Source organism: Echeneis naucrates, chromosome 16 (assembly GCF_900963305.1).
Source record: "Echeneis naucrates chromosome 16, fEcheNa1.1, whole genome shotgun sequence".
In the NCBI taxonomy this organism is placed as follows: Eukaryota; Metazoa; Chordata; class Actinopteri; order Carangiformes; family Echeneidae; genus Echeneis; species Echeneis naucrates.
Genome location: NC_042526.1, coordinates 932,987 through 956,518, shown reverse-complemented (window position 1 = coordinate 956,518; position 23,532 = coordinate 932,987). Strand labels below are relative to the sequence as shown.

The following is a 23,532-nucleotide window of genomic DNA, read 5'->3' as shown; positions in this document are numbered from 1 at the left end:
CCCTAACCCCTCCCCTTTTCCTCTAAGTCTAAGTTCATCTAAAAAATGAACATCCTGTTGAGACCATAAACTCATCAGGGAGGAGGAGGGACATTTTCCCATAGGCATCAATATAAGGGAGGAGGAGGGACATTTTCCCATAGGCTTCAATATAAGGGAGGAGGAGGGACATTTTCCCATAGGCATCAATATAAGGCAGGAGGAGGGACATTTTCCCATAGACTTCAATATAAGGGAGGAGGGACATTTTCCCATAGGCTTCAATATAAGGGAGGAGGGAAATTTTCCCATAGCCTTCAGTCCCCCTGATGGGGAGTCTTTTCAGCCCGACAGGAAGCAGATTTTGGCGTGTCACCGTCACATACTTCCTGTCGATGCTAAGCTAGGCTAACGTCCTGATGTTTGCTCTGCGGCTTCTGTTCGTCTCCAGATAACAAACACACTCCCTCGCTTTGTTTTCTGCTAATCTGCAGCTTTGGTAAATCGGGGGGGTTGAATTGAATTGTTGAGGAGAGGATTGTGATGAAATGAGCTGTGTGTGTGTGTGTGTGTGTGTGTGTGTCGGGGGGGGGGTCGTCTTTCATTCCTCCTTCGGGGGAAACCACATGACCCGGCGAAACAGAGAAAGGCAGCAAAGAGAGAAGGAAAAAGAGAGAGAGAGTGGAGAGACACGGTGGGCCCCGCTGCTCTGAGCTCTTCAATGAAAACCACATGTAGGACAGAGGGAGGGTGTGTGTCTGTGTGTGTCTGTGTGTCTGTGTGTGTGTGTGAGGAGGGGCCTGCGGCGGGTGGGGGGGTGTAATGACTAAAAATCCAGCCTCCCAGAGACAGAGGAGGGAGTCACTCCGAGCTCCGCTGACATTCCCAACAAGCTCTGCAGGGGAGGAAACTGTGTGTGTGTCTGTGTGTGTGTGTGTGTGTGTGTGAAACCATTAGAAGAGCCTCTAACGGTGAAACTCTTCAGTGCTTCGCTGCAGCTGCGGGACAGAAGAGCTGCCGTCGCTGTCCAACTGAAGAAGAAGAAGAAGAAGACGACCAGGAGGAGAAAGCTGCTCTGATTGGTTTCTGTCAAGAAGAAGAAAAGAGGCCAACATGAGGAGGAACTCCAGCAAACAGGGTTTACAGAACCTGATGAGGTAAGAGCTCGCTGAGTTTCTGTTTGTGAGGACGCTCGGGTTAATGATTGGCCATTACACACACAGGAACACACAACATAACACAACGCAACACAAGATTCAGGTTCAGATTAATTACCAGGTCTGTATTTCACTAAAATCTGACAGATGAGGCTAAGAGGATTGTTGTTCATTGTGTGTCAGTCGAAATGGGAACAGTGGGATTACTGGGACTGTTTTGGGTCACACGGGGTTTTCGGAGGATTTGGTTGTTTTTTTTTTTAAATTAATCAACAAATCAATTCAGCAAAACAAAGAAACAGAATAATCTTCCTTCTTCACAAACAAAAGCTGATTTCGTTCGTGGCCAAATGTGTGAAATCGAGGCAGGAAACTCAGGAGGTGGAGGCCCGGGGTTTGGCCGAGAGGGGAAGTGGTGCCGGGGACCTGTGACAGGAGGTCAAAGGTCACCTGAGTCAGTCTTTTGTTTTTTGGGTGACTCCGGGCAGCGGGACGTCCTGCCTTCTGCGGACGATAATGATGCTGGATCTGGTTTCTCTTATTGTGGAAATCTCTCCACGTGTATCACGCTTGGTTGTGTTTCTGATCATTTTTCCGACCAGCAGGTTTGTAGGTCGCTTGGATTCAGAAAAAAAGGAATAATGGAAACTACGCAGTAAAAAGTTTTCCAGATGAAAGTCACAGGAGAAGAATATTGTCACATGACTCAAAGGAACAACCTTCAGTGTGTTTCATCATCATCATCATCATGGGGGGGCAGAATAAAAACAAAATACTGAAACAAACTCATCAGGGAATATTCACTGAGCTAACCAATCAAGGAGGAGGAGCAACTTTTTCCCATAGACTTCAATACAACCTGACTTTTTTTACTAAATTCAGGTTTCAGGCTCCTCAGCGTTGGTCTGACGCTGTTAACTTTGAATTAGTTTCATCGGGGGACACCAGCACCTTACGGTGAGCGCTGACTCAGGAGGCTTATGAGACGTCTCGGTCACGGCCCCGCCCCCCCGACACTCAGCAGACGGCGTTACGAGATGACCTCACTCCGCAGACCGGCGCCAAAAGCTTCAGCTGAGATCTCCATCCGTCATCCGCTCTGTCAGGCTGCAGCAAATGTTTTACGCCTCCAGCTTCTTCGTTGGCTGGGAGGTGTTTGGGGGGGGGCAGGCTGTGATGCTGCTGGCGTTGAATGTGGGGGGGGGGGGGGGGGCTTTTATTCTGAAAAGCATCAGTCATTTGATAACAGCTTCAGACATCCAACACGTCGTCATCGTGAAGATGGAGCGCCGCCGATCTGTTTTTAATCAAGCCCTTTCTGTGAGCCCCCCCCAGCAGTGATGTCATCCAGGACACATACTTGCTTCAAAACAAACTGACCTCTGACCCCTGAGACCCACGCAGGGGCGTGTTTACGATACAGGAAGATAAGGCTCAGAGGAATGTTTTTTTTTGGGGGGGGGTTCTGATGAGTGACCGGGCTCAGTTTCTGAATCCAGACAGACTTTTCAGACCTTCATTTGTGTTATAGATTGTGTTATTTTGTTTGTTTGTGTTGGCGGCTCTGTTTATATACTGATTCTGTCTGTCGACATCCCCACGATCCGGAGAACAAACACTGAATGTCTGTATCGCTGTTTCCATTAAAACACGTCAGCTCTCTAATTAACTCCGAGGTGAAGCTGTTTCCACCCGCGGAGGTAAACAGAGATAAGGCCCGACCCGATGATGTCATCACTGAGGTCTTCACAGCTGAAACCTGAGTTTCCTCCTGAGTCGGGTTCTCTGGTTCTGTCTGTTTGTTTTCCTCTTTGCCGTTCTCATGGATGGACTCCTGAACGGGGGGGGGGGGGGGGGGGGGCAGTATCTGTTCCTGTTAAGTTAAATATTTGAAGTCCGATACTCCAACTTCTGATGTGGAAAGAGCAGAAGACGATACGGGACCTTTAAAATCTGCAGTCTGTTTGACGGGTCGGGCTTCTTGGTGACACCGTTACCTCGCCCTCGTCTTTTCTGCTGTCAAGGCAGATTCTTCAGATTCTGGGTTTATTCTCTTTGATACTAAAGAAGCTTTTGGATTTTGGTTTATTTCGGTTAAAGTGACCTGTTTTTTTGTCGTTTTTTTTATAGTTACTGATTCTTACTTGAAAAAAGCTGCAGGTTTCTTCTCCGTCCTCCAGGAAAGTCGTCAGTGTCAAACTTCAGGGATCACTGGTCCATTTGAGGCGGGGCGGGGGGGCCTCGGGGGGCAGATATCTACCTGTCGGCTGTCTTCTGGCTGGCCCACATGTGGCTGCCACATTTGGCCTGCTGGTCTGGAGCTCTGGAAGCTTTTGGCAAACTGAGTCTGTGGTTTGTTTGTCATGTGACAACATCCATGTGGAAAGTCAGAAATAGAATCTAATATCGATGAAAAGTCATGAATAAAATCAGGCTGATTAGAATTAGATGAGATCCAAACAGTCGGATTCAGACTGGGACAGTTGGAGCAGCTTCTTAATGATGTGATGAACTTAAAGCAGAGAATAAAGTGATAAAATGAGAAGGCCCCAGCTCCTTCTTCACTTTTTCTCTTTGTGGCGTCTTTCGGTTGTCGTGTCAGTGATTCAGTGCCCTCCGCCGCCCCGACTTGTTTCAACACAACAGTGACTTCATCTCACAAACGTCTTCCCACCGTCCTCGTCTGTCCCGCGGAGCCTCGGCTGGTTTTCAGGCTGAAAGGGAACCGTGTTATTATTGTGTCATTCAGGCGACTCATCCAGCCGATGACAGCATGTGTTCTCACAAAAGAGCAGATGAGGGTTCTTTTTTTTTCTTCCCGTCCTCTCAGCGGAGGTTCCCGCTTTCATTCCCGCTCCGATGAAATGTCACCGGACAAGTGTGGGCAACGCCATGTGCCTCGGCTGGCAGGTGCAGCAGCTTTCATCTGGGTTGTTGGTTTGTGGTGTTGTGTCTAATTTTGGTCATCGCTGAACTGAAGGCGTTGTGCCACAAATCTGTTAGCAACCAGCCGAGTCTCCAAAACACTGAGAGCTGTTTGCCGTCTCCTCCGGGGTCAGGAGGCAGATCTGGGTCAAGATGCTCACCGGGAGGCCGGCTGGGCCGAGCAGAGGCTGGATGTCATGCATTTACACACCAATACTGAAATCAGGATCATGTGAATCAAAGAAAAACAACAGCACAGTCTTTAATTTGGCTTTTTGAAAACGTTAACTGATACCAGCTGTCAACAACTCCGGGTCCAGTTTACATGTCAGATCTCGTCTGGTGAGACGAGGAAAGAAGGAAGAATAAAGGTGTTTTTGAACTCCTGCAGAAACTCTCATCATCAACCATGAACTTATTTCCACATCCAGGCGAAGAGTTCCTGCTTTTTTTAGGGTTGATTTCAACAGTTTAAATATTATTTATTCCATTTCTCATCATGTCCAGTTTCAGTTTGGTCTCCATTTTTCTTTTTTCCACTGAGCTACAAAATAAAATGAATCCTTACCTCCCTTAAAAAACAAAACTGAACTGTATTTGTGTTTCTGTTTGAATTTGACCTTCTGGGCTCAGAAGTGTCTCCTGTCAGTCACGCTGACCTCCGGGGTCGACGGACGCTTTCTGAGGAAACTTTGCAAAGAGACGATGAGGGTGGCAGCGTGCTCAGTCTTGTCGATGGTGTCGGTTTACTGAGCAACACAATGAGAACTGAAAACCTGTTAGACTGCCAAGAGCCAAGGAAAAGAAAGTGTTGTTGCTATTGTCTGGAGCGGCAACACAACCCTGATACAGTCCAGAGGGAGTTCTGCCCACCGCGGCGGCTCACTGACAGGACAGGAAAGACTTCGTTTTGAGAAAACGCAGGATGAGAAGGAGGAAGTGAAGCTGCCGGTAATCCCAGCACTTTAAAATCACTCAGAGAGATTAATCATTTGGTCCGAATCAGATGTTTGAGCCGGTGCCAGGTATGACTGAATCCCACAGCGCTGATTACAGAAAGGAGGAGCAATGAGAAGGCCGCGAGCTGCTCAGACAGTCTGAGCAGATTTCAACACTCGACTCCCGAATAAACTGAGAAAACAAGCAGCGGAGCCAGTTTCTCCAAACCGCCCGTCGGGGCTCACGCTGCTTCATTAACAACAGATACGGATGATGATTTGTTTATTTCTGACGCCTGAACGCTTCCAGATGTTCCTCAGATATTTTAGTTTTTCATCAGCAGGAACGCTTCGTGGAGAAGCTTCATGCTGTGAGACGACAACAATCGAATTAGATTAGTTTCTGTTCATGGTGACATTTTCTGGAACAAAAAGCAGTTTCTGATTCTGGTTTTGTTTCCACATTTGGACCCTTGAAAGACTCAATGTGGATTTTTTTAGAGTTTGTTGATTCCAACCAAAAATCAGACCAGCTGATTATAAACTTCAGAAGTTTACCCCGTTAACTTAAGAACTGCACGTTAAAAAGAGGATGTGACATCATCAATAGGCGTCCAATAAAATGAAGCTTTGCCATTTTTAAAGATTTCTCCACTTTGACAATTGATGCAGACATAAACTCAATAAAATAACAAAAGTTAGAGTGACCTCTAACCAACTAGAAGCAAATATAATTTTTATTAATAAACCACAGCTGCATCCTGATTTTGAAAAGATGTCAAATTTTATTAGCGATGTCAAAACTTTTATTCTGAAGGTCATCTCCAACACAAACACTCTGTCGGAGCGTTCTGGGTCACATCTGTGATGCCCAGCTGACCCGCCTCCAGATGTGCACCGGCCTCTTCACCTCCACTCATCCTCGGCCATCCACAGGAAGGAAGGCGAGTAGGAAGTGGATCTGATGCTGACGGGTGCAGAGTTTATCAGCTCAGATGTTTTCAGTGATTCCAGCAGTCAGATGGCCGCCGCTGGTTTGTTACGTTACAGAAAAGGCTGGCAAACAATTTCCAACAGCAGCGAGGTGGCAAAACACAATTCCTGGTCCTAATCTGGTCCAAACCTGGTCTTAATCTGGTCCTAATCTGGTCCAAACTTGGTCCTAATCTGGTCCAAACTTGGTCCTAACCTGGTCCAAACTTGGTTCTAACCTGGTCCTAATCTGGTCCTAACCTGGTTCTAATCTGGTCCAAACCTGGTCCTAATATAGTCCAAACTTGGTCCTAATCTGGTCCAAACCTGGTCCAAACTTGGTCCTAACCTAGTCCTAATCTGGTCCTAACCTGGTCTTAATCTGGTCCTAACCTGTTCCAAACCTGGTCCTAACCTGGTCCTAATCTGGTCCTAACCTGGTCCAAACCTGGTCCTAACCTGGTCTTAATCTGGTCCTAATCTGGTCCAAACTTGGTCCTAATCTGGCCCGTACCCTCCCACATCTGGGGTTCAGATTCAGGCCGTTATCCTGTGTGAACTCGGTCCAGATGTTGAAGTTGCAGCGTCTGACCGGCCTGCCGTTTATTGGCCAGACTCAAACCGTGCTGCTGCTGCTGAGCTGGTAGCTCCATCTGTGACGATGCTGAGGGGTCAGAGGTCACTCCTTCTGTTAAAGAGGGCAGCTTCAGGTCCAGATGGAGCCATTAGGGATCAATTAGTGACCCAGAAGCCAAATGTGAGTTTAGTAACTGGAGACCTGAGAGCCCACATGGAGCTTATTGACCTGCTGATCCTCCAGAGTCTGAAGGCAGATCAACCAGGAGCCATATGAACTGAGTCTGGATCTCCTGAGGGGACTGAGAACAGGTCCAATGAAAACCATCAGATGATTTATATGACTGAGAATGAGGCCGTACATATACTAAGAGAAATAAACCAACTAAAAGCTGCATTTTAGGATTTCTGTGAAGTAAAGACGAAAAGAAAATCATCACTTTCCTTCATGGGGTTGTTTTCCATTTCCTTTATTTTTACACTATATAAACTGGATCATTGTTCAGGTTTAATTTACTGTGACGAAGAAAAGCGTCTGACAATAAAACTCTTCATTGTTGGTCTCTTATTGCTAACAAAGCAATCTGATTGGTCGACGATCCAAAACTTTTTCCAGTTCGATTGTTTAAAGGAATGAGTCAGTTAGAAAAAGTCAGATTAACAGTCCTGTAATGTTACAAAAAAACTGTTTCACAAGAGAGCTGATGAAAACGTTTTCAGTTCAGCTAAATATAAAGTGATTATAAAGCAAACTGGACGTTTCTTCTGTTTGCTGCCCAGAATGAAACAAACAGACACAAAGTTTGTGTGTAAATCAGGGCGTGTTCACGTTCTGTGGATAAATAAAGATTAGTGGTGTTTGTAATAAATTTGCTGAGCTCAGCAGAGTTTATCCTGCAGATAAACAGCTGAAGCTCAGCAGATGTTCCTCCAGCCGGCCTTCTCCTCTTTCAACAGTCACCATCAGCTCAGTAAACATTTTCCTGATGTCAAGACAACATGATGGTCATTTTTCAAAAGATGCTCCACCGTCGCCATCTTGGCGGTGCCTGACTCCGCCCCTTCTTTGGAGTTGGTTCACTTCAGCTCCAGAGATCTTTTCTTTCACATTTTCAGGTGATTCAGTGTGATCATTTTGGTTTAAATCACTGAAAACGTAATTTCATCCCTTTTTGTTTCATCTCACCAGGCTGACGGCTCAGAGGAGCATCGAGGACGCCGAGGAGGTGGAGAGGGAGCGCCGGCGAAGAGCCCGGGAAGCTTTACGGCGCAGAAACAGCAGCTCGCTGACCGGAGAGTCGTCACCGGAGAGCGAGACGCCGACGGAGGAGAACCTGTGAGTGCTGCTGCATCACACAGAACCAGTTCACTGCGATTGGTCCATTTGGTTCAGAACACCTGAGAGGGTTGATCCAGCAGCTTCCTGTTTGGTCCATCAGCAGGTTTTAGACTTTGACTTCCTGTTTCCACAGATCTCTGAACTCTCCGCAGTAAAAGCTGATCCATCTTTGGATCTTGATCAGTTTCTGGCTTCTGGTCCTGGTCCCACGCTGAATTCCTGGCTCGTGGGATCATGGGAACTGAGGAAGTTATGAAGTGCAGAACATTAGTCACTTGCTCACCTCGTGTCTGACGACTTCCTGTACGAGCTGCTAACTGTGTGCTAAGTTTGTCATCGTGTTTCCCAGCTGTGAGACGTGAAGCTCGACGGTTTACGGTCTGCTTTGATAAAACAAATGTTTCCTTTGGGAATGCTGCAAACAACGTCTTGCCTCCCCGTTGTGTTGACGTGAGGACCAACACACAGCTGCCTTCTCATTACACAACCTCTGAGGAATGTTTACTACAAAGTGTCTCGGGGGAAAAACCACAACCGTGTCGGAGCTTGTGGCGTTTCAGTCGACTTATAATCTCACAAACTTAATTACAGCTTGCGGCTGCGACACCTTCAGCTCCGTGACGTCACGGGCTCAGCTGATCTCAGGTGCACCGTCGCCTTCTGAAGGTCACGTGTCGAGTTAGACTACACAAGTGTTGTTTCCTAAAGTGTTTCTCCAACACTGCGTGTTCATAATGCAGAAACTCTCTGGAGCTTAAACACAAAAAGTCGCCAGACTTTGACACAGAAAACGTTTGTTAACCAGCAGAGATTTTCTGAGATTTTCAGTTAAAGCCAAGGTTTTTATTGAATGAACTGCTCAGACTCAGATGTGTCTCATCGTCAGACCTCTTTGCTGTCGACTTTTCAGCTCAAGCAGCACAAACAGGATCAGATTCGCTCGTTAAGGCCGATCAGCTGCTGAGAAACTCCCATCATGCAGCGGGGCCTCCACTCGTGGAATGTCGAGTGAATTCCTCTCTGCCGGCTCCTGGAAACACAAAACACACTTCCCTGTCTTTAAACCAGCGGGGGGTGGGGGGGCAGACATAATGATGCCGTTAATTGGAGCAGGTGAAAGCAGGTGGAGTCATCAACAGACCACAGAGCGTCTCACTGGGAGGGAATCGAACCTTTCGGGGTCCATGTCAGGCCTTTCTGGTCCGGATCAGCTGATGGAGGGCCGATTGATTGGCTAAACTATTACACAACAACAGAAGAAGAGAGACAAGAAGATGACGTCATCAGAAGACTTCCAGATGGAGAATAATGTGGAAAACATTTAGAAGTATGAGGAAGATTCTCCTCCTTGATCCTGGATCTGAAGTTTCAGCAACAAGTGGCATCACGGCAGAAAACTGATGGTGAGAAATGGAGGAAATAAAGAGCCGTGGATGATGAAGCCTTTGTGCCCAATAAATAAATCCAGCTTTGGCTCTTTTAACCAGATTTGTTCCAAACTAAACCTTTTTCATCATAAAACGGATTGCGATAATGCCGGAGGATTCCGGTCTGTTCAGCAGGACTCAGGTCCAGATCAGGTCTAATATCTGGTTCTGTTAAGGCACTAAAGGTACAGCAGGTTATCATATCAATGGAAAATAGTGAAATAATGTATTATTATTAGCGGTCTGGGCTCTGGTCGTACTTCCTGTAGTCATGACCGCATGTTGTTTCAGCTGAACCAGAAACAAATCTTTCATCTCTTTATTTTTACATCTCCATGATCACACAACACAACTATGTGACGTCTGGTTTTCAGAAAATCATGAAAGCGAAGATCATTTTAAAACACTGTGCAGAGTTAAAAAAAAAAAAAAAACACTGAAGTTCGATGTTATTAAAATCTATTTTTGACAGACAAAACTCTCCAGCAGGACTGAATGTCGACTGGATTAAAGCACGAAGGACACAAACAAACCAAGAGAGAAATGTCCTCTGCTGAAGGACATTGACTCCTCAGTAAGTCCGTCCTGACTCTCCTCTCCTGTCCTTCCTCAGATATAACAGCGACCTGAAGCCGAGCAGCTCTCCGTCTCTGGAGGAGGACGAAGGCTTCAGCGACTGGACTCAACGCAGAGAGAGACGGAGACAGCAGCGCCTGCAGGAGCTCAGCCAGGGAGGCGAGGACGAAGAGGACGAAGAGGAGGACGCCATCAACAAAGCTGCGCCCGTGAAGACCGTCCAGGCCTCGGCCACGTCGTCCAGCCGCCTCCAGAGACAGGAGAGGGACGAGACGGACAGGAGGAAGGAACGAGAGGAGGCGATCCGAGCTGAAAGGACGAGGAAGGAAGAGGAGGTGGAGGGGACGACCAGGAGGAGACAGGACGTCCAAAGACCAAAAACAGAGGTGAGAAAAGTTGGACTGATCGACAGGAAATCATTTCAAACGAGTCAAACCTGAGACTCTTTACGAGAGAAGAGGTTTTATTGAAAGGATCCAGTGATCCTGCTGAAAAAGTGTTTTCTTCCTTCAATCCCAAAACCGCCATCTACTGTCTGAGACGGCAACAGGAAGTGATGACTCAGGATCAGGTCCAGAGAGTCCAGAGGACCAGAATCTACGTGTGACGCTCCGTCTTTGACTTTGTGTTTAAACTTCCACAGGTGGAGAAAGGAAGAGAAATGAGGATCTCCTACACGTCGAAGGTTTTCCTTCAGCAGGAGCCGAAACACGGAGACGCAGCCAGCGAGGAAGTGACATCATACGTCCTCAGCAAGACGAAGAGATCCAGCAGGTGGGCTTTATGTATCCGTCTTGAATTTAATGATCCATTTTTCTGCGGAGGTTCTAAATGAAGGTTTGTTACGTCAGCAGCAGGTCCACGGAGCCGGAGGAGGCCGAGGCCATCCTGGAGACGGAGCAGCGCCTGGAGAAGATCCGGCGGAGCCTCCAGGTGAAGGAGAGCCAGGAGCTGGAGCAGCTGAGGCAGCGGCAGGCCGAAGCCGAGCTGGAGCTGGAGGAGCTGAAGAGGAGGAGGGAGGAGCGGCGCCGAGTCCGGGAGGAAGAGGAGCGCCGCAGGGAGGAGGAGGAGCAGCAGCGTCTGGCCAAAGAGGAGGTGACCTGCCACTCGTTGAAAGATTAATATGGGAAAGCTGGATGAGGTGTCGCTCAGGTATTCGCTTTGTTTAACTGGAACATAACAGTTCCTGAAGGTTTCATTTATGAGGGTCAGGCTTAGGCTCGTTAAAAATAACCTGACGCTCCCACAGATCATTCAAATTCCCAAATCTTGTGTAAAAGTTCACAGGAAACATTCGAGGTCATTAAATTTAAGCAAAAGGTGAAACCGGGTTTGGGTTTTAAAACGTATGAGACAAAGACAGAAACTGTGTTTGTGTCCCCTCCAGGAGGAGAGGAGGAGGATGAAGGAAGACATCGAGAGGAGGAGGATGGAGGCAGCAGAGAGGATGAAGAGCCTGAGCACGTCCAGCGTGGACGGAGACGAGATGTTCAGTCCCTTCAGCCCCAAAGCTCCGACACACAAAGTGAGTTTGTGTTGAAAGTAACGCACAAATTTATCTCCGCTGTCATCTTTTGAGCTCGAACTTCAGCAGAATAGTGATGAGAGGAAAATGTAATGATGTGTTTTTAAGAGGAACTGCTGCTGTTCCACTGAGTGTGTGATCTGCGGGGTCGTTCCACACACCGATGAAAGCTTTGCTAACGTGACAGAGTGTGTGAACGCTGACAGGAAAGGAGGGAAACGTCATTCATTGTGGTTTCAGATCAGTTTGTGGGCTGTAAAAATGCAGATCAGGTCACACACAGAGTAAAAGTCCTGCAGTTAAAATGACACAGACGGAAACAAATCACACAATTATTAAGAACCTCAAACAGGAAAAACAGAGAAGCTCATGTCTCCTAAGTGACTGGGGCCTCGGCTTTGTTTGCCTTGGACGGCGTGGTGGCGGTCTGCGGCCGAACGCAGGGCCGAGCTGCAGTTAGCACACTTCTGGAGCCAGGCGTTGACGAAAAGAAAACCTCAGACAGCTTCTTCTTCTTCTTCTGCAGATCACAGAGAGAACGGAGTCGCTGAACCGCTCGCTGAAGAAAAGGTGAATGTCTTTATATCTTTTTGGAGGTTTTGGGAATCATTATTATGAATTTTATTTCTTTCTAATCAGGACTAACTACAGACTTTGAATGAACAAATGAAGCAGAAAAGATGAATTCTGTGTATTTGAACATTCACTGATTCAACCTTTCTTGATTCGGTGTTAAAGTCATCATTTCTGAGCAGAACCTGTGATCAGATAAAGATAGAAACTTCAGATCAGCTCTAGAACGACACAAACCCACGAGAGGAAACATCCAGAGTGTGTTTGTAGTTAGTTCTTGTTTTCTGATTCCAGAGAACAGAGTCTGCACTCAGTCAGATTTAATGGGCTGAGGTTGAGCTGATTCTGCGGAGACTTGGAGACATTTCTAAAACGCTTTATGAGGAAAAACACAAAGGGATGAAAAACAAAAGCCTCAATGTGGCTCTAAAAGCGCTCATTAGTAACTCCAATAAATGAACGGTTTGACGTTCGGTCTCTGTTGGCATCTCGTCTCTTCTCCTGCTGGTTGGCCCTCCGCAGTCTGAGGGGCTGAATGCCGACGAAGGGGGGCAGAGGTCAGCTCCGCCTAACCGTGCCCAGATGCCTGGTGGTTGTTGAGGTCCGGCGGCTCCAGGCAGTCTGCTGCAGGTAGTTATCAGCTCCGAGCGGCGCTCAGCCGGAGAGGTGGTGATGTTCGGCACTCCGACAGCGTCCGACCAGGAGCTTTGACTTTTCAGCAGTTTTACTTTCCACAGATTCATGATGTTTGTGCGATTTGCTCATTAACCGTGAACTTTGTGTTGTTGGGGTAGTTCAGTCGCTGACAGACACTCAAACTTCTCCAGATTTCGAGGCAGCAGATAGTTGAAAACTTCCCCTTTGACTTCAGGAGCATCTGTGATGTAACTGCAGCTGCTCCTCCCGCCTCCAGTCATGAGATCATTCCATGTGAACCTCCTTCGGAAAGCAGACGTCACAGGTTTAGAGGCGATGAGGTTTCCTCCCCCGCTGTGAAGGGATGAGCTCACTGGGACTGTAAAGCAGAGTCCGATAATGTGAGGGAGGAATGAAACCCTCCTGGATCCGAACAGAAACATGTGGCGGTCTGACTTTATACCTTCTTGGTTCTGATTGAAAACTCAGATTAACAGTCTGAAGGGAGGTGAGCGCGTTTTAAAGGTAACAATAGAAATCAGAACAGAGTCCAGATGAGTTCCACATGTGAATTTATTCTCCTTGAGTCTGAGAACGAGGAATCAGTAGCTTTGTGATGTCACCGCCCTCAGCCACGCCCCCAAACTCCACCCACCGTTCAAGAAGGCAGGAAATGAGCACAATTGTGTTGAATAATGTGCGTGATCCGACTGCAGTTTGTATGTTGACTGGTTTCATTTGTTTTAACAGTAACAGCTTCAAGAAGACGCAGCCGCTCGTCCTGACGTCCAAGATTGACGACAAGCTGGAGCAGTACGCCCACGCTGTGGAGGTGAGCGCACACACAGTCAGAGCGTACTGGAGTCTATGGGAAAATGTCCCCACTGCTCCACACTAAATGTTTTCTAATTACAGAACAAAGACAGTCAGATATTTAGAGCTGATGTTTCATCATTACTGAGCAGAACTGCTGATCAGATAAAGACAGAAACGACCCAAACACATGAGAGGAACTTTTCTGTGGAGAAGGAGGAGACATTCAGTCTGAACTGATCAGACAGAATCAGATGATTCTGAAGACGAGGAAAGATTTTTAAAAGGATATCTTTTAATGGAAAAAAGAAAATCTGGGCCCACAAACATTTCTTCTTATGGATATCAGCATGGGGCCTTCGAAGCACCGACGTCAAACTGCTGCCATTCTTCTCATTTTACCCTCCAACTCAGAGCAAATTAGACAAATGGCCCAAAACTGTGCAACGATTCCTGAACTTTTGGATCCTTCGTTGTTTTGAAGCAGCTCGGATCCTTTTTGTGCCACAAATCTCTGCCGACTTTTTTTTTTTTTTTCCAGAGAGATATATGACAGGAACAACTCTGTGTTCTCTGTTTTCTGTTTTCAGTCCCCCTCCGCTGATTAACAGCTCAGTCAGTGACCTCAGGTTCACCACACACTCTTTTATTTATGAGCCACTTAAAACAAAACGTTTGACACAAAGTGCAGTAAAAAACAGAAATTACAGACATGAAGAAGAAAGGAACACAAACCAGCTTTACTCATATGAAGGACCATTCAAACAACGTGCGTATTAAAACCCTGAACATTCATGACATTCATGTTTTTATTCTTATTTTATTAACCATAAAAATGTATGATGTATGAACAGTTAAAATGTAAAAATACAGTTTTCAGTCTTTGTGCCAAAATGAAAACTACAGCTGAAAATATACAGAAAAAGTAATTTAAAATTTTTTTTTGTAACAATAAACACACAGGAAGAGACATAAAGACGTTTAAAACTATTATTATCATTCAGCAGTTGTTTCACAGCTTTGTGCCTTTATTTGTGTTGTTATTTAGCTCATGAAGTCGTTCCGTCGGAGCTCTTCTCCTCCCTGATCAGAAACACACAAATTTCACAGGAAAACACACAACTAATCCAGGCTTGTTGTTGTTGTGCAGAACTCTCATGACACGCGGGCAGTGAAGGCATCGCTGACCGACCTGCCCAGCTCACCTGAAGCCGTCGCCTCCAAGAAGAACCTGTTTGAGGCCGGAGAGGGCTGGAGCCAGAGTCCCACCAAGGGGGCCGCCAACAAGGTGAGAGAGCCTCCTGGGACACAGCGCTATGATGAACATGGGGTCCCTGAAGGCATCAGACAGAGGCAGTTACACACGTCAGACTGCGGTGACTCCTGGTGGTCGCACAACTGCATGACACCACAAAACATTTCTGGGGAATTCAATTCAGGATAAAGTGTGTCATGAAATAAAGTTTTTTTTTTTTAATCTAAAAAATTTGAAAAATAAAAGTGACTTTAATCAGTTAAATTTCTGCCTGACGTCTTCGGTTCCTTTTAAAGTGATAAAACGCTGAAACTCAAACTAATGAGCAGATTTTCATCTTCTGGTTTAATTTCTGACGCAGGACGCCGACGGTCTGAAGGTGGGCGTGGCCACCCTGATCACCCAATGGGTGAAGGGCCCGTCTGACGTCAGCAGACAGTTGGCCTGTAAACCGACGGTAAGTCACAAACAGTGACCACACCCCCCCACAGGTGACACCGCTGGAGCCAATCAGAGCTGAGATTGGACGAGTGGGCGGGGTCACATCCTGGAGAAACACGATCACACAGATCAGAATCTCCTGCTGACATCTCAGACTGATCTGAGCTGATCTTTGCTGTTTCAGGACGTGAAGGCCGGAGACGTGATGCAGAAGAAGAACATGTGGGAAATCATCGGAGAGTCATCGGGGGGGCCGGGACAAAGAGCCAAGGTCAGGACGAAGAGTCTCCTTACTTCTGTTTATTGGTCTGATATGATAATAATGATTAAAAACAAACTCTGTTCTCTGTTCAGGGATCAGCTGCTGGCAAAAAGTACAAATTTGTCGTCACTGGTCACGGCAAGTACGAGAAAATCCCCGTGGATGACGAGAACGGAGGAGAATTCGACGGGAAGTCTGGTGAGTCTCGTTCCACAGTCGACTCAAACTCTTCTCCTTATTTTTAGAGAAGCTGTGAGGTCGAATTAAAAAACAGAAGAGACTGGAATTTGGTTTAATATTTAATATCATGAAATAACCAAAAATAATCATTTATTTCTCATCATAAAGTTTATAACCAGCCTGTCTGAATTTTTATTTCAAACAATTATTGTCCAATGCTGAATTTTCTGGTGGGAATCAAACCAATACCTCAAAATAACCAGGCATGTTTACAGGTGTCTGTTTGACAGCCAACATTGTCCAGATGTCATTGAACGCATCACAGGTCTCAGTCACGGGACTTCACAGTAAAACTGACCACTTCCTGTCGTGTAAACTAAAAAAATATGAAGGATGAAATTATCTCAGGAAGTAAAATAAGAAATACAGAATGAGATTTTTGTCAAAGTTGATCAACGGCTGCAGCATTTAGTTTTTCTTTTAACGGACAGAAATCAGAAAACGGTGGAAACGTCAAAGCGAATAGAGCCAAACTTTATTTTCAGCAGTACACAACGCTTCACATGAGAAAACAACACAGTTCAAAGTGCTTCACTAACACAAAAGCTCAGCGGTAATAAATAAAAACTCAGCGGCTGATGTTTAACTAAGTAGACATGTTTGGGCTTTTTTTCATAACTTCTGTTTTTTCATCCGAAAAATCAAAGAAAATATAAATTAAATGTAACATGTACTTAAAACTAATGTAATTTTGAAATTGAAAATTTTGATTCAAATAAAATTTTTGAGTTGGTAAAAATGAAAAAAATGCTAAATAAAAACTTCATGCTACTTTATAGGCCATGCATCCTCAGCTGTCACATTTAAGCTAGAAGAGAAAAAAGAAGCTAAATGAAAGGAACAAAGTAAACAGAACATGAATGATAGAAAATGATCCAACCGGTGGAGCCGTGTTCGCTTCACCAAGAAATCAGAACTGTGCTTCAGATTTATTCTGAAAACGTCTCAGATTCTGAGTTTCACATCTGCAGCTCCAGCACACAAAATGTAAAACTTTAAAAAAAAAAAAAATAGAAAAAATAGAAAACATCACAGTTATTTTAAACCCTTCTGTGCATCTCGACCTTTGACCTCACCCTCTGTAACCACTTTCACAAGCTTTTATCCCCTCAGACTTTTCCAGGTCACGATGAATTTGTCAAGTTTCAGCAGAAAAGCAGTCAGAAACTGAAGCTGACCATCAGGGGGCGACTCTTCTGGTCGCTAAACCAGTCAGACTGTACTGAAGTCTATGGGAAAATGTCCCTCCTCCTCCCTGATCAGTTTGTGGTCTCAGTCTCTAGTTTACAGTCTTCAACACAACATCATCTTCATTTTTTAAATTTTGAGGAAGATAGACCATAAAGGGGGTGTGGCTAATGTGTGATTGACAGACTTACCACCCAATCAGGAGAGAGGATAGGGCCTCACTCCTCCTTCAGGTCCAAATGTTTGACTTGACTGAATGATGTCATTTCATTGTGACTCCTTAAAACAACCATCTAACAACCAACTAATAAATAAGAAGAAATAATTTAAGTATCATGTCACTCATCATGAGGCAAGTAGCACCATTTTGAATAAAACTGGATGTTTGTCCATCAAAAATCATCTAAAAATCTTTTTTCTATCAGTAAAAATATAGATATTTCAGTTTACCTTCTGAAGCTCAGAATATAAATGATCACAGTTTCCTTTATGACCAAAGAGAACATTCATAGTGGAGGTGATGAAAAGAACAAAACAAGAAGCTCTGAAATTACGTAAAACATAAAAGGCTTTAATCTGAAGTGACGTCTGAATGACTTTAAGACAAATGCCGCTCTCTCTCTTTCCACCTGATCCACAAACACAAACAGAAGACGAGTCACAAGTCAAGTATAAAGTTAAGGTTGGATTTTCCTACAGCTGTACACTAAAGGCTAACTTTTTTTCTTTACATTTTCACGCTTCTCGTAGCCTGGCGGGGGCCGGAGCTCAGGTTGCAGTGAACCCTCTGGCTGTTCTGTTAAAGTCTTTTGGTTCCTCTTCTTTCCCTTTCCGCCCGATCAGGCCCATTTCAAACACAGTCGATATTTTCGTCACCGGCCTGGACGCCGCCTCTTTCAGCCTTTTGGCGTCAAACTTTGGACTGAAGAGCAACACGGGCAGCCGGTAGGCGAATGACGGGATCTCTTTGGTCTCGTCCCGCGTCTCCTCCACCTTCTCCTGCTCGCTTTTGTTTAGCTCGATCTGATGCAAGATGTTCTCTTTGGTGGAGAACATTTGGAAGAGGACGGCGTCCCACATCTGCGTCGCCTTGGGAGTCTCTTTGGCATTGCTCTCACCCTGAGCGTCGGCCGTTTCCTTGTCCTGGTTCTGGTCCTGACCGGCAGTCTCCTTCCGAGACCCGATTTCTGGAAACTTGGGCTCCTCCTGCTCCACCACCATGTGCTTCTTGAGTCGGGACCAACCGCTGGGTTTGGTTTTCAGTCCCTTCGGCTTTTGCATGACTTTGAGAAGGGGCTCGGCCGCCGGCAGGGCCTTGTCTCCTTCCTTCTTCTCTGCCGGTTCTGCTTTCTTACCTTTTCCTTTGACTTCACTTTCTGTTGATTCAGCAGCAGAGATCGGCTTTGAGACTTCAGCTTTAGCTGTGGTGGCGGTAACGAGTTTCACCGGCTCTTTTTGTTCGGAGACAGCAGCTTTTGTCTCAGTTGCAGCCTTTGGCTTTGGCTCGGCCATCTGGACTTTGTCTTTGCCTAAAAGTTTCCTTACAGCCATTAGAGGATCCTTGTCACCACCTCTGGGCAGAGGACGTTTGGCTTCAGGAGTTTTTGTCTGTGGTTTGTCGGGTTCTTGAACTGGTGTTTCCACCTTCACTTTCTCTTCTGCTGTTGGAGGTTTCGGCTTTGGCGGTTCTTGAATGACAGTTTTTTGCAGTTTGACACGACTCGTCTCCTGTGTTAACGTCGTTCTTGGTGGCTCAGATGGTTGTGAAACAACAATAACAGGGATGGTGGGTGTGGCAGGAACCTTCTCCCTCAGAGGGGGTTTATATTCATCTATGGGGGTCTCTTCTTTGGACGCCCCGGCCGTCGAAGGTGCTTTCACAGAAGGTTCCTGGCTCTCTGTTTTACTCTCTGCTGATCCCTCTTGAGAAGATGTCTTAGAAGTTGTGATACCAAATGCTGGAGAGTACGTTTTGATTCCACCATAAGCAGCATATTCAGCTGGTGTCAACCCACGATAGGACGACTTTGACTTCTGAGCTACGTGGGTTGGAGTTCTAGGTCTAGAAAAGGCTACAGGTGACACACCGGTAGGTGTTTTTGGTCTTTTATACCCAGGTGATGTGGTCATTAGTCGGGACGCCTCGTATGTTGGAGTCTTCGGCCTCTGATGGCTGATGATCGCTGCTGGTGTCGTCGGCTCAGATGGAGGAGTTTTAGGTCTTAGAGAGTCTGCTGAAGCAGCTGGGACCTTTTCTCTGGTTAGCACCGGCTCAGGTTTGGCCTCAGTCATACTTTTATAGATTGGTGTAGCTGCAGGCGTTGGGTCTGAAAAAATGTGCCCATTCGGTACTGACAAGCTGCTCTCAGCAGGAGCTGTTTTGGGCGTTCTGGAGCTCTCTGGTTCTACTGTGATTGGTGACACAGCAAATAAGAGAGGATTGGGTCTTGAAATTTCAAAGACGGGTGTCGCAGCCCGGCTCACACGGAACGCCGGCGTTTTGGGACGTCCTGCTGAAATTCTTGACTGGAACTCATAAGTTGGTGTTTTGACCCTGATTTCTGATGTCGGAGTGGCCCTTTTGGTTTCAGTTGTCAGAGTAACCCTTTTGGTTTCAGATGACTGCGTTTTGACCTCTGCTGTCGGTGTAAGAACTCTTTTCATTTCAGAAGTTGGTGTTTTCCTCTGAGGATCTGAACCCATTGAAGTTGGCTGAGCTGCCTGAATCGAACCTCTTGCAACTTCAGGCAATGAGGTGTGAGTCAGATCCTGTTTAGTTTCTGCTGGTATTTTACTCTGAGGTACTGTGGTGCCAATAGCAGTTAATTCAGAGGTGTCGTACACCGGAGGGGTCCTCGATGTCTCGTAGTACGACGTGCTTGCCGTGTACATCCTAATTTGAGGGACATCAAACATCGGTTTGGGTGACCTTGAGGGTTCAGTTGCTTTGAATGTTGGACGAGGACTTCTGGATTTGACGAGCGGCGTCAACACGGTGAGAGGTCGGATGATAGCTTGACCTCCTGCTGCTGAATAAGGAGTCAGACCTGGACTTTTGGTCTGTGGTGGTACTACAGCTGGACCAGCTCCAGGCTGAGTTTCGGCAAATGTGCCCGATGCTGGCTTTTTCACAGCAGCAGCCGGAGCCGTCAGAGATATTTTGGGAACCGCTGGCTGTGTGGCTGGCCCCTGAGCTGGTGAGACAGCGGGAATATGGGCAGAATACGAAGAAACTGTGGTGACATGCTGTGAGTACGAGTACGAGGGCACCCCCACCGTCTGAGGCGAGAACGTCGTTGCTCTGCCATAAGATGCGCGCTGCGGGTACGGGGACGCCACGTGTTGATACAACGGCCTGACAGTGAACCGTTGAGGCTGCTTGATGGTGTAAAGGTTGGACGGTGTCTCCGGAGTCCGAGGAGGGGTGGAGTGGTCGCTGTGCTCGAGGTCGGGGCTCGCTTCGTTCACAGGGGAAAGGCTGGAGCGGAAGTGCACCACCGACTGCGACACCTGAGTCGACGCCTTTTTCTTGGCGGTTCTCTTGAGGAGCTTCTGAAGCCGAGCGTTGTCCTTCCCAGGCTTGGGCAGCAGTGGGGGCGGGAACTGCTGGGAAAGCAGGCCCGGCTGGGGGGCAGCACCATAAGCGACAGCCATGAGCGCTTCAGCACCCTGAAGAGAGAAAAACAAGAGCTGTCGGAGTAGATAGATTCATATCGGACCTTTGATAGATATTCTGATTCTGATCTGATCTTTGATCATCACATGAGCAGCAGTGAATTTACACAGTTAATCTGTTTCCTCTCCAGATTTTATTGCCCGATTCAACTATTCATAAAATTTATAATAACCAATCCATCGTGAACAAAATCTGTTTAAAAAAAACAGGAAATGCATCATGTTCAGATAAATAAAGTAAATATTCCATTTCGTTGCCTTAAAAAATCCATAAAATCTCAATGAAATTAGTTTCTTTCAGGGGAAAGTGTAGAAAAGGTGGCCGAGTCCTGGAGTCATGTTAACCTTTTCCTTTTCTTCTTTTTTCAGATTTATATCATCGTGATTATTGATCAGATCGTCAGATCATCTCTTCACTTCATCTCACGAAAGGATTTTGAACAAAAGCAGCTCTTCAACATTTACAGTCTCAACTATCCAATAAACAAACTCTGCATCTCTCTCTGACATTCCCTCAGTATTATTCTGTATATATCTGACTGAGCTTCTCTGTTTCTGTGTAGATGAATCCTGATGATTGGTGGAGAGACATTTAAAAGTTTACATTTTTTCATCAGGTGGAGTTAAAGAGTGTGACAGCAATCTGAAAAAGTTTGGACGGACACACAATCTGTCCAATCAGACTCTACTTCCTGTTTCTGTTCTAGCATTCCCTCCAGATTTCTGCTTGTATCTGTTTGTAACCTCTTTTCTTGAATAAATTAAAATGATTTTTCTACTTTATCCGCGTCCTCCGCTGTTTCACTTCAGACTGCTGGAGCCTCGACAGAAAGCGTTTACTCCAGAGCGACATGAGACGCCAGAGGAGGAATATTGAAGTCCAACTGATCAAAAGGATGAACCCAACTATGATCATCTGCAGGCTAAAATAAAGTTTTCCAACAATTCAATGAGAACTTTTCATCCTTAAAGGGGCCTTTAATCCTAAAAATCAGTCGCCTGGCTTTAATGTGGTTACATAACGTGGACAGTTTTTCCTGTTTGTGTTTAATAAAGCCACCCTGGATGATGTTACCACCTCACAGCTGATCCCGAAGCCTTTCCTCAGCCTAATTTTAGTCTGAAGGCAGAGAGCCGGCCGGCCAATCGACGGCTCCCCTTTTTTAAGCCTCCTGCATCACTTTCCTGAAAACAGCAGATGAGAGCTGAGATGGAGACTCAGCAGCTTCGGAAACAAACACATTAACACAACGACGCTAATGAAATTCAGAGAGTTTGACATTAGACCAGAAAAAAGAACAATTCTAATAATGTGAATGAAAATAGACGAAGACTTGAAGAAAATCGTTAGAAGAAGCGTTAGAAAATATTCAGGAAAAGTTTGTTTTGTTCAAACGACGTCCTGATGTGTCACTGCAGCAGGAACAGGTGATAATCATAACTGTTGTCAGACTACAGCAGAAGTTTCATCCTGCTGCTGGACTTTCATGTTTCTTACTTGCAGGAGGAAACTTCACTGATGATAATGTGATGACAGGAAACATTAGAGGAGCACGAGTTTCAAATTCATCTCGAATCTCAAATTTCAATTTGGAAATGAAGTGTTTGGATGTCCTGAGCTGCGTCACCATCCTCGGCCTGATTTTATTTTCTACTAAACATCAGGAAACCTCCAGATCCGCGAGGCCACGATTTACAGTTTACATTTCATTAGCAGCTTTGTCAGGTCAAGATCCTCTCACCTCTGCAGCACATAAAGACGCACATATAGACGTGTAAATATATCTGCCGGAGGGGGAAAGTGAATGTGGAGCATCTGACCTCGTGAACCACAGCCGGATAAGACCGCCGTTAATGTAAATGAACGTACAAATGAGAATGCAGAATTTTTTTCTCAGTTTGTGATCACCTCTAAAAAAAGCTCCTGACCTGGAGGGGGGTCACCAATAAATGATTTCTGACATCATGCAGTCTAAACAAAACGACTACGTTTACTACTACATGTGTCGCCTCAGTGAAATGTAGGCCAAAGCTGGTTGTTTTAAAGCCCCCCCCCTCCCAGCCGGGCTGCAGGCCCGACACATGAGAGCTCGCTCCTCCTTTTAAGGCTCTGGTAGGTTTGGTATTTGGAGCGCCTTCAGGATGCGAGTTCAAAAGAGGAAAGGGTAATAATAGCTGCGTAATAAAAACTGAGCCGCTCCACAATGGCCTCCGTCAGTAAATGAATTCACCCAAAAAAGTCATTCAGCTCCGGCGACGATTTGAGGCTTCGCCCCGCAAACAGTTTGTTTTCAGAGTGAAAGGTGGTCAACTTACCAGGTAAAGACTTGACGGCAGGGTTCAAAGTGGCTGCAGGCGGATTCCCCTGAACACAACAGGAGAGAGCACCGATTCAAGTTCAACGACGAATATGTATCAAAAGTGACATGGAGACAGCGTTTATTGGCCGCAGTCACACGGCAGGACGTCGAAGCCTGAAGGCAGATAAATGACAGGGCGGTGTGATTACAGGCTAACGGTTAGCTCAGCCCTGCAAACAAAAAAAACAGCATGAACTGTCCAAACAGCCGTCAGACCCCTGGCTGTCGAGGTGGGGGGGTTCTGCCTCTCTGACCCTGCGCTCTGTCTGGAGAATAAAAGGTGTAATTATGGCCTGTTTACCTGTGTGACTTCTGCTGGGGGCGGCCGGCCGGCTGCTGCCTGCTTGTCCCAGCCCGGAGTGTCAGAGCGGCAGGTTCATGTTGAGCCCAACTCGACCCCCCTTCCTACAAATGGAAGGAACAAACGCCATGGCAGTCCAAAAATAAATCCTGATCCCTGTGAGCTGCCAGCAGCGTCGGCCTGACAGCAGAGCCAGGCGACACGCAGCAGGGCCGGGCCACAGGACCTTAGATTTCACCACCTCAGGACTCTAAAAGTGGGGTCCGAGGGCCACCCAGGGGTCCTTAAAGGATGGACCAGGGGTCCGATAGGGGGCTCCACAGCATGATTCGAATTCAGGGGGTCTTGATGGGATCAAGGTTGGGGGGGCAGGC

General features: G+C 46.3%; 2 protein-coding genes across 6 annotated transcripts; one reads left to right on the top strand and one right to left on the bottom strand.

Moving 5' to 3' along the window:
- Positions 1–835: 835 nt before the first annotated feature.
- On the top strand, positions 836–21,280 carry lsp1a (lymphocyte specific protein 1 a). Of its 2 annotated transcripts, none has more exons than XM_029522553.1 (13): positions 836–1,136; positions 7,737–7,883; positions 9,927–10,275; positions 10,533–10,663; positions 10,741–10,984; positions 11,277–11,414; positions 11,941–11,984; positions 13,374–13,455; positions 14,587–14,724; positions 15,053–15,148; positions 15,317–15,403; positions 15,487–15,592; positions 20,867–21,280. In XM_029522553.1, the coding sequence occupies exons 1-13, from the start codon at positions 1,093–1,095 to the stop codon at positions 20,887–20,889; spliced, it is 1,629 nt and encodes a 542-aa protein (XP_029378413.1). In that variant the 5' UTR covers positions 836–1,092; the 3' UTR covers positions 20,890–21,280. The 2 variants fall into 2 exon arrangements, with proteins under 2 accessions (XP_029378413.1, XP_029378415.1); XM_029522555.1 differs by having other exon boundaries at positions 837–1,136; positions 10,744–10,984.
- prr33 (proline rich 33) lies at positions 17,373–23,300 on the bottom strand. Of its 4 annotated transcripts, none has more exons than XM_029522550.1 (4): positions 23,159–23,300; positions 22,814–22,971; positions 21,576–21,682; positions 17,373–20,491 (listed from the first exon to the last, which is right to left on the bottom strand). In XM_029522550.1, exon 4 carries the CDS (start codon positions 20,474–20,476, stop codon positions 17,591–17,593), a length of 2,886 nt encoding a protein of 961 aa, XP_029378410.1. In that variant the 5' UTR covers positions 20,477–20,491; positions 21,576–21,682; positions 22,814–22,971; positions 23,159–23,300; the 3' UTR covers positions 17,373–17,590. The 4 variants fall into 4 exon arrangements, with proteins under 4 accessions (XP_029378410.1, XP_029378412.1, XP_029378409.1 ...); XM_029522552.1 differs by having other exon boundaries at positions 22,814–22,862; positions 23,159–23,225; XM_029522549.1 differs by lacking the exon at positions 21,576–21,682.
- Positions 23,301–23,532: the final 232 nt, after the last annotated feature.

Bases quoted from the DNA above. Each gene is read 5' to 3' on its own strand.
- lsp1a (XM_029522553.1), top strand. From the start codon at position 1,093: ATGAGGAGGAACTCCAGCAAACAGGGTTTACAGAACCTGATGAG. The intron at 11,985-13,373 runs GTGAATGTCTTT...TTGTTTTAACAG, and splicing joins AACCGCTCGCTGAAGAAAAG to TAACAGCTTCAAGAAGACGC. The intron at 14,725-15,052 runs GTGAGAGAGCCT...TTTCTGACGCAG, and splicing joins CCAAGGGGGCCGCCAACAAG to GACGCCGACGGTCTGAAGGT.
- prr33 (XM_029522550.1), bottom strand. From the start codon at position 20,476: ATGGCTGTCGCTTATGGTGCTGCCCCCCAGCCGGGCCTGCTTTCCCAG.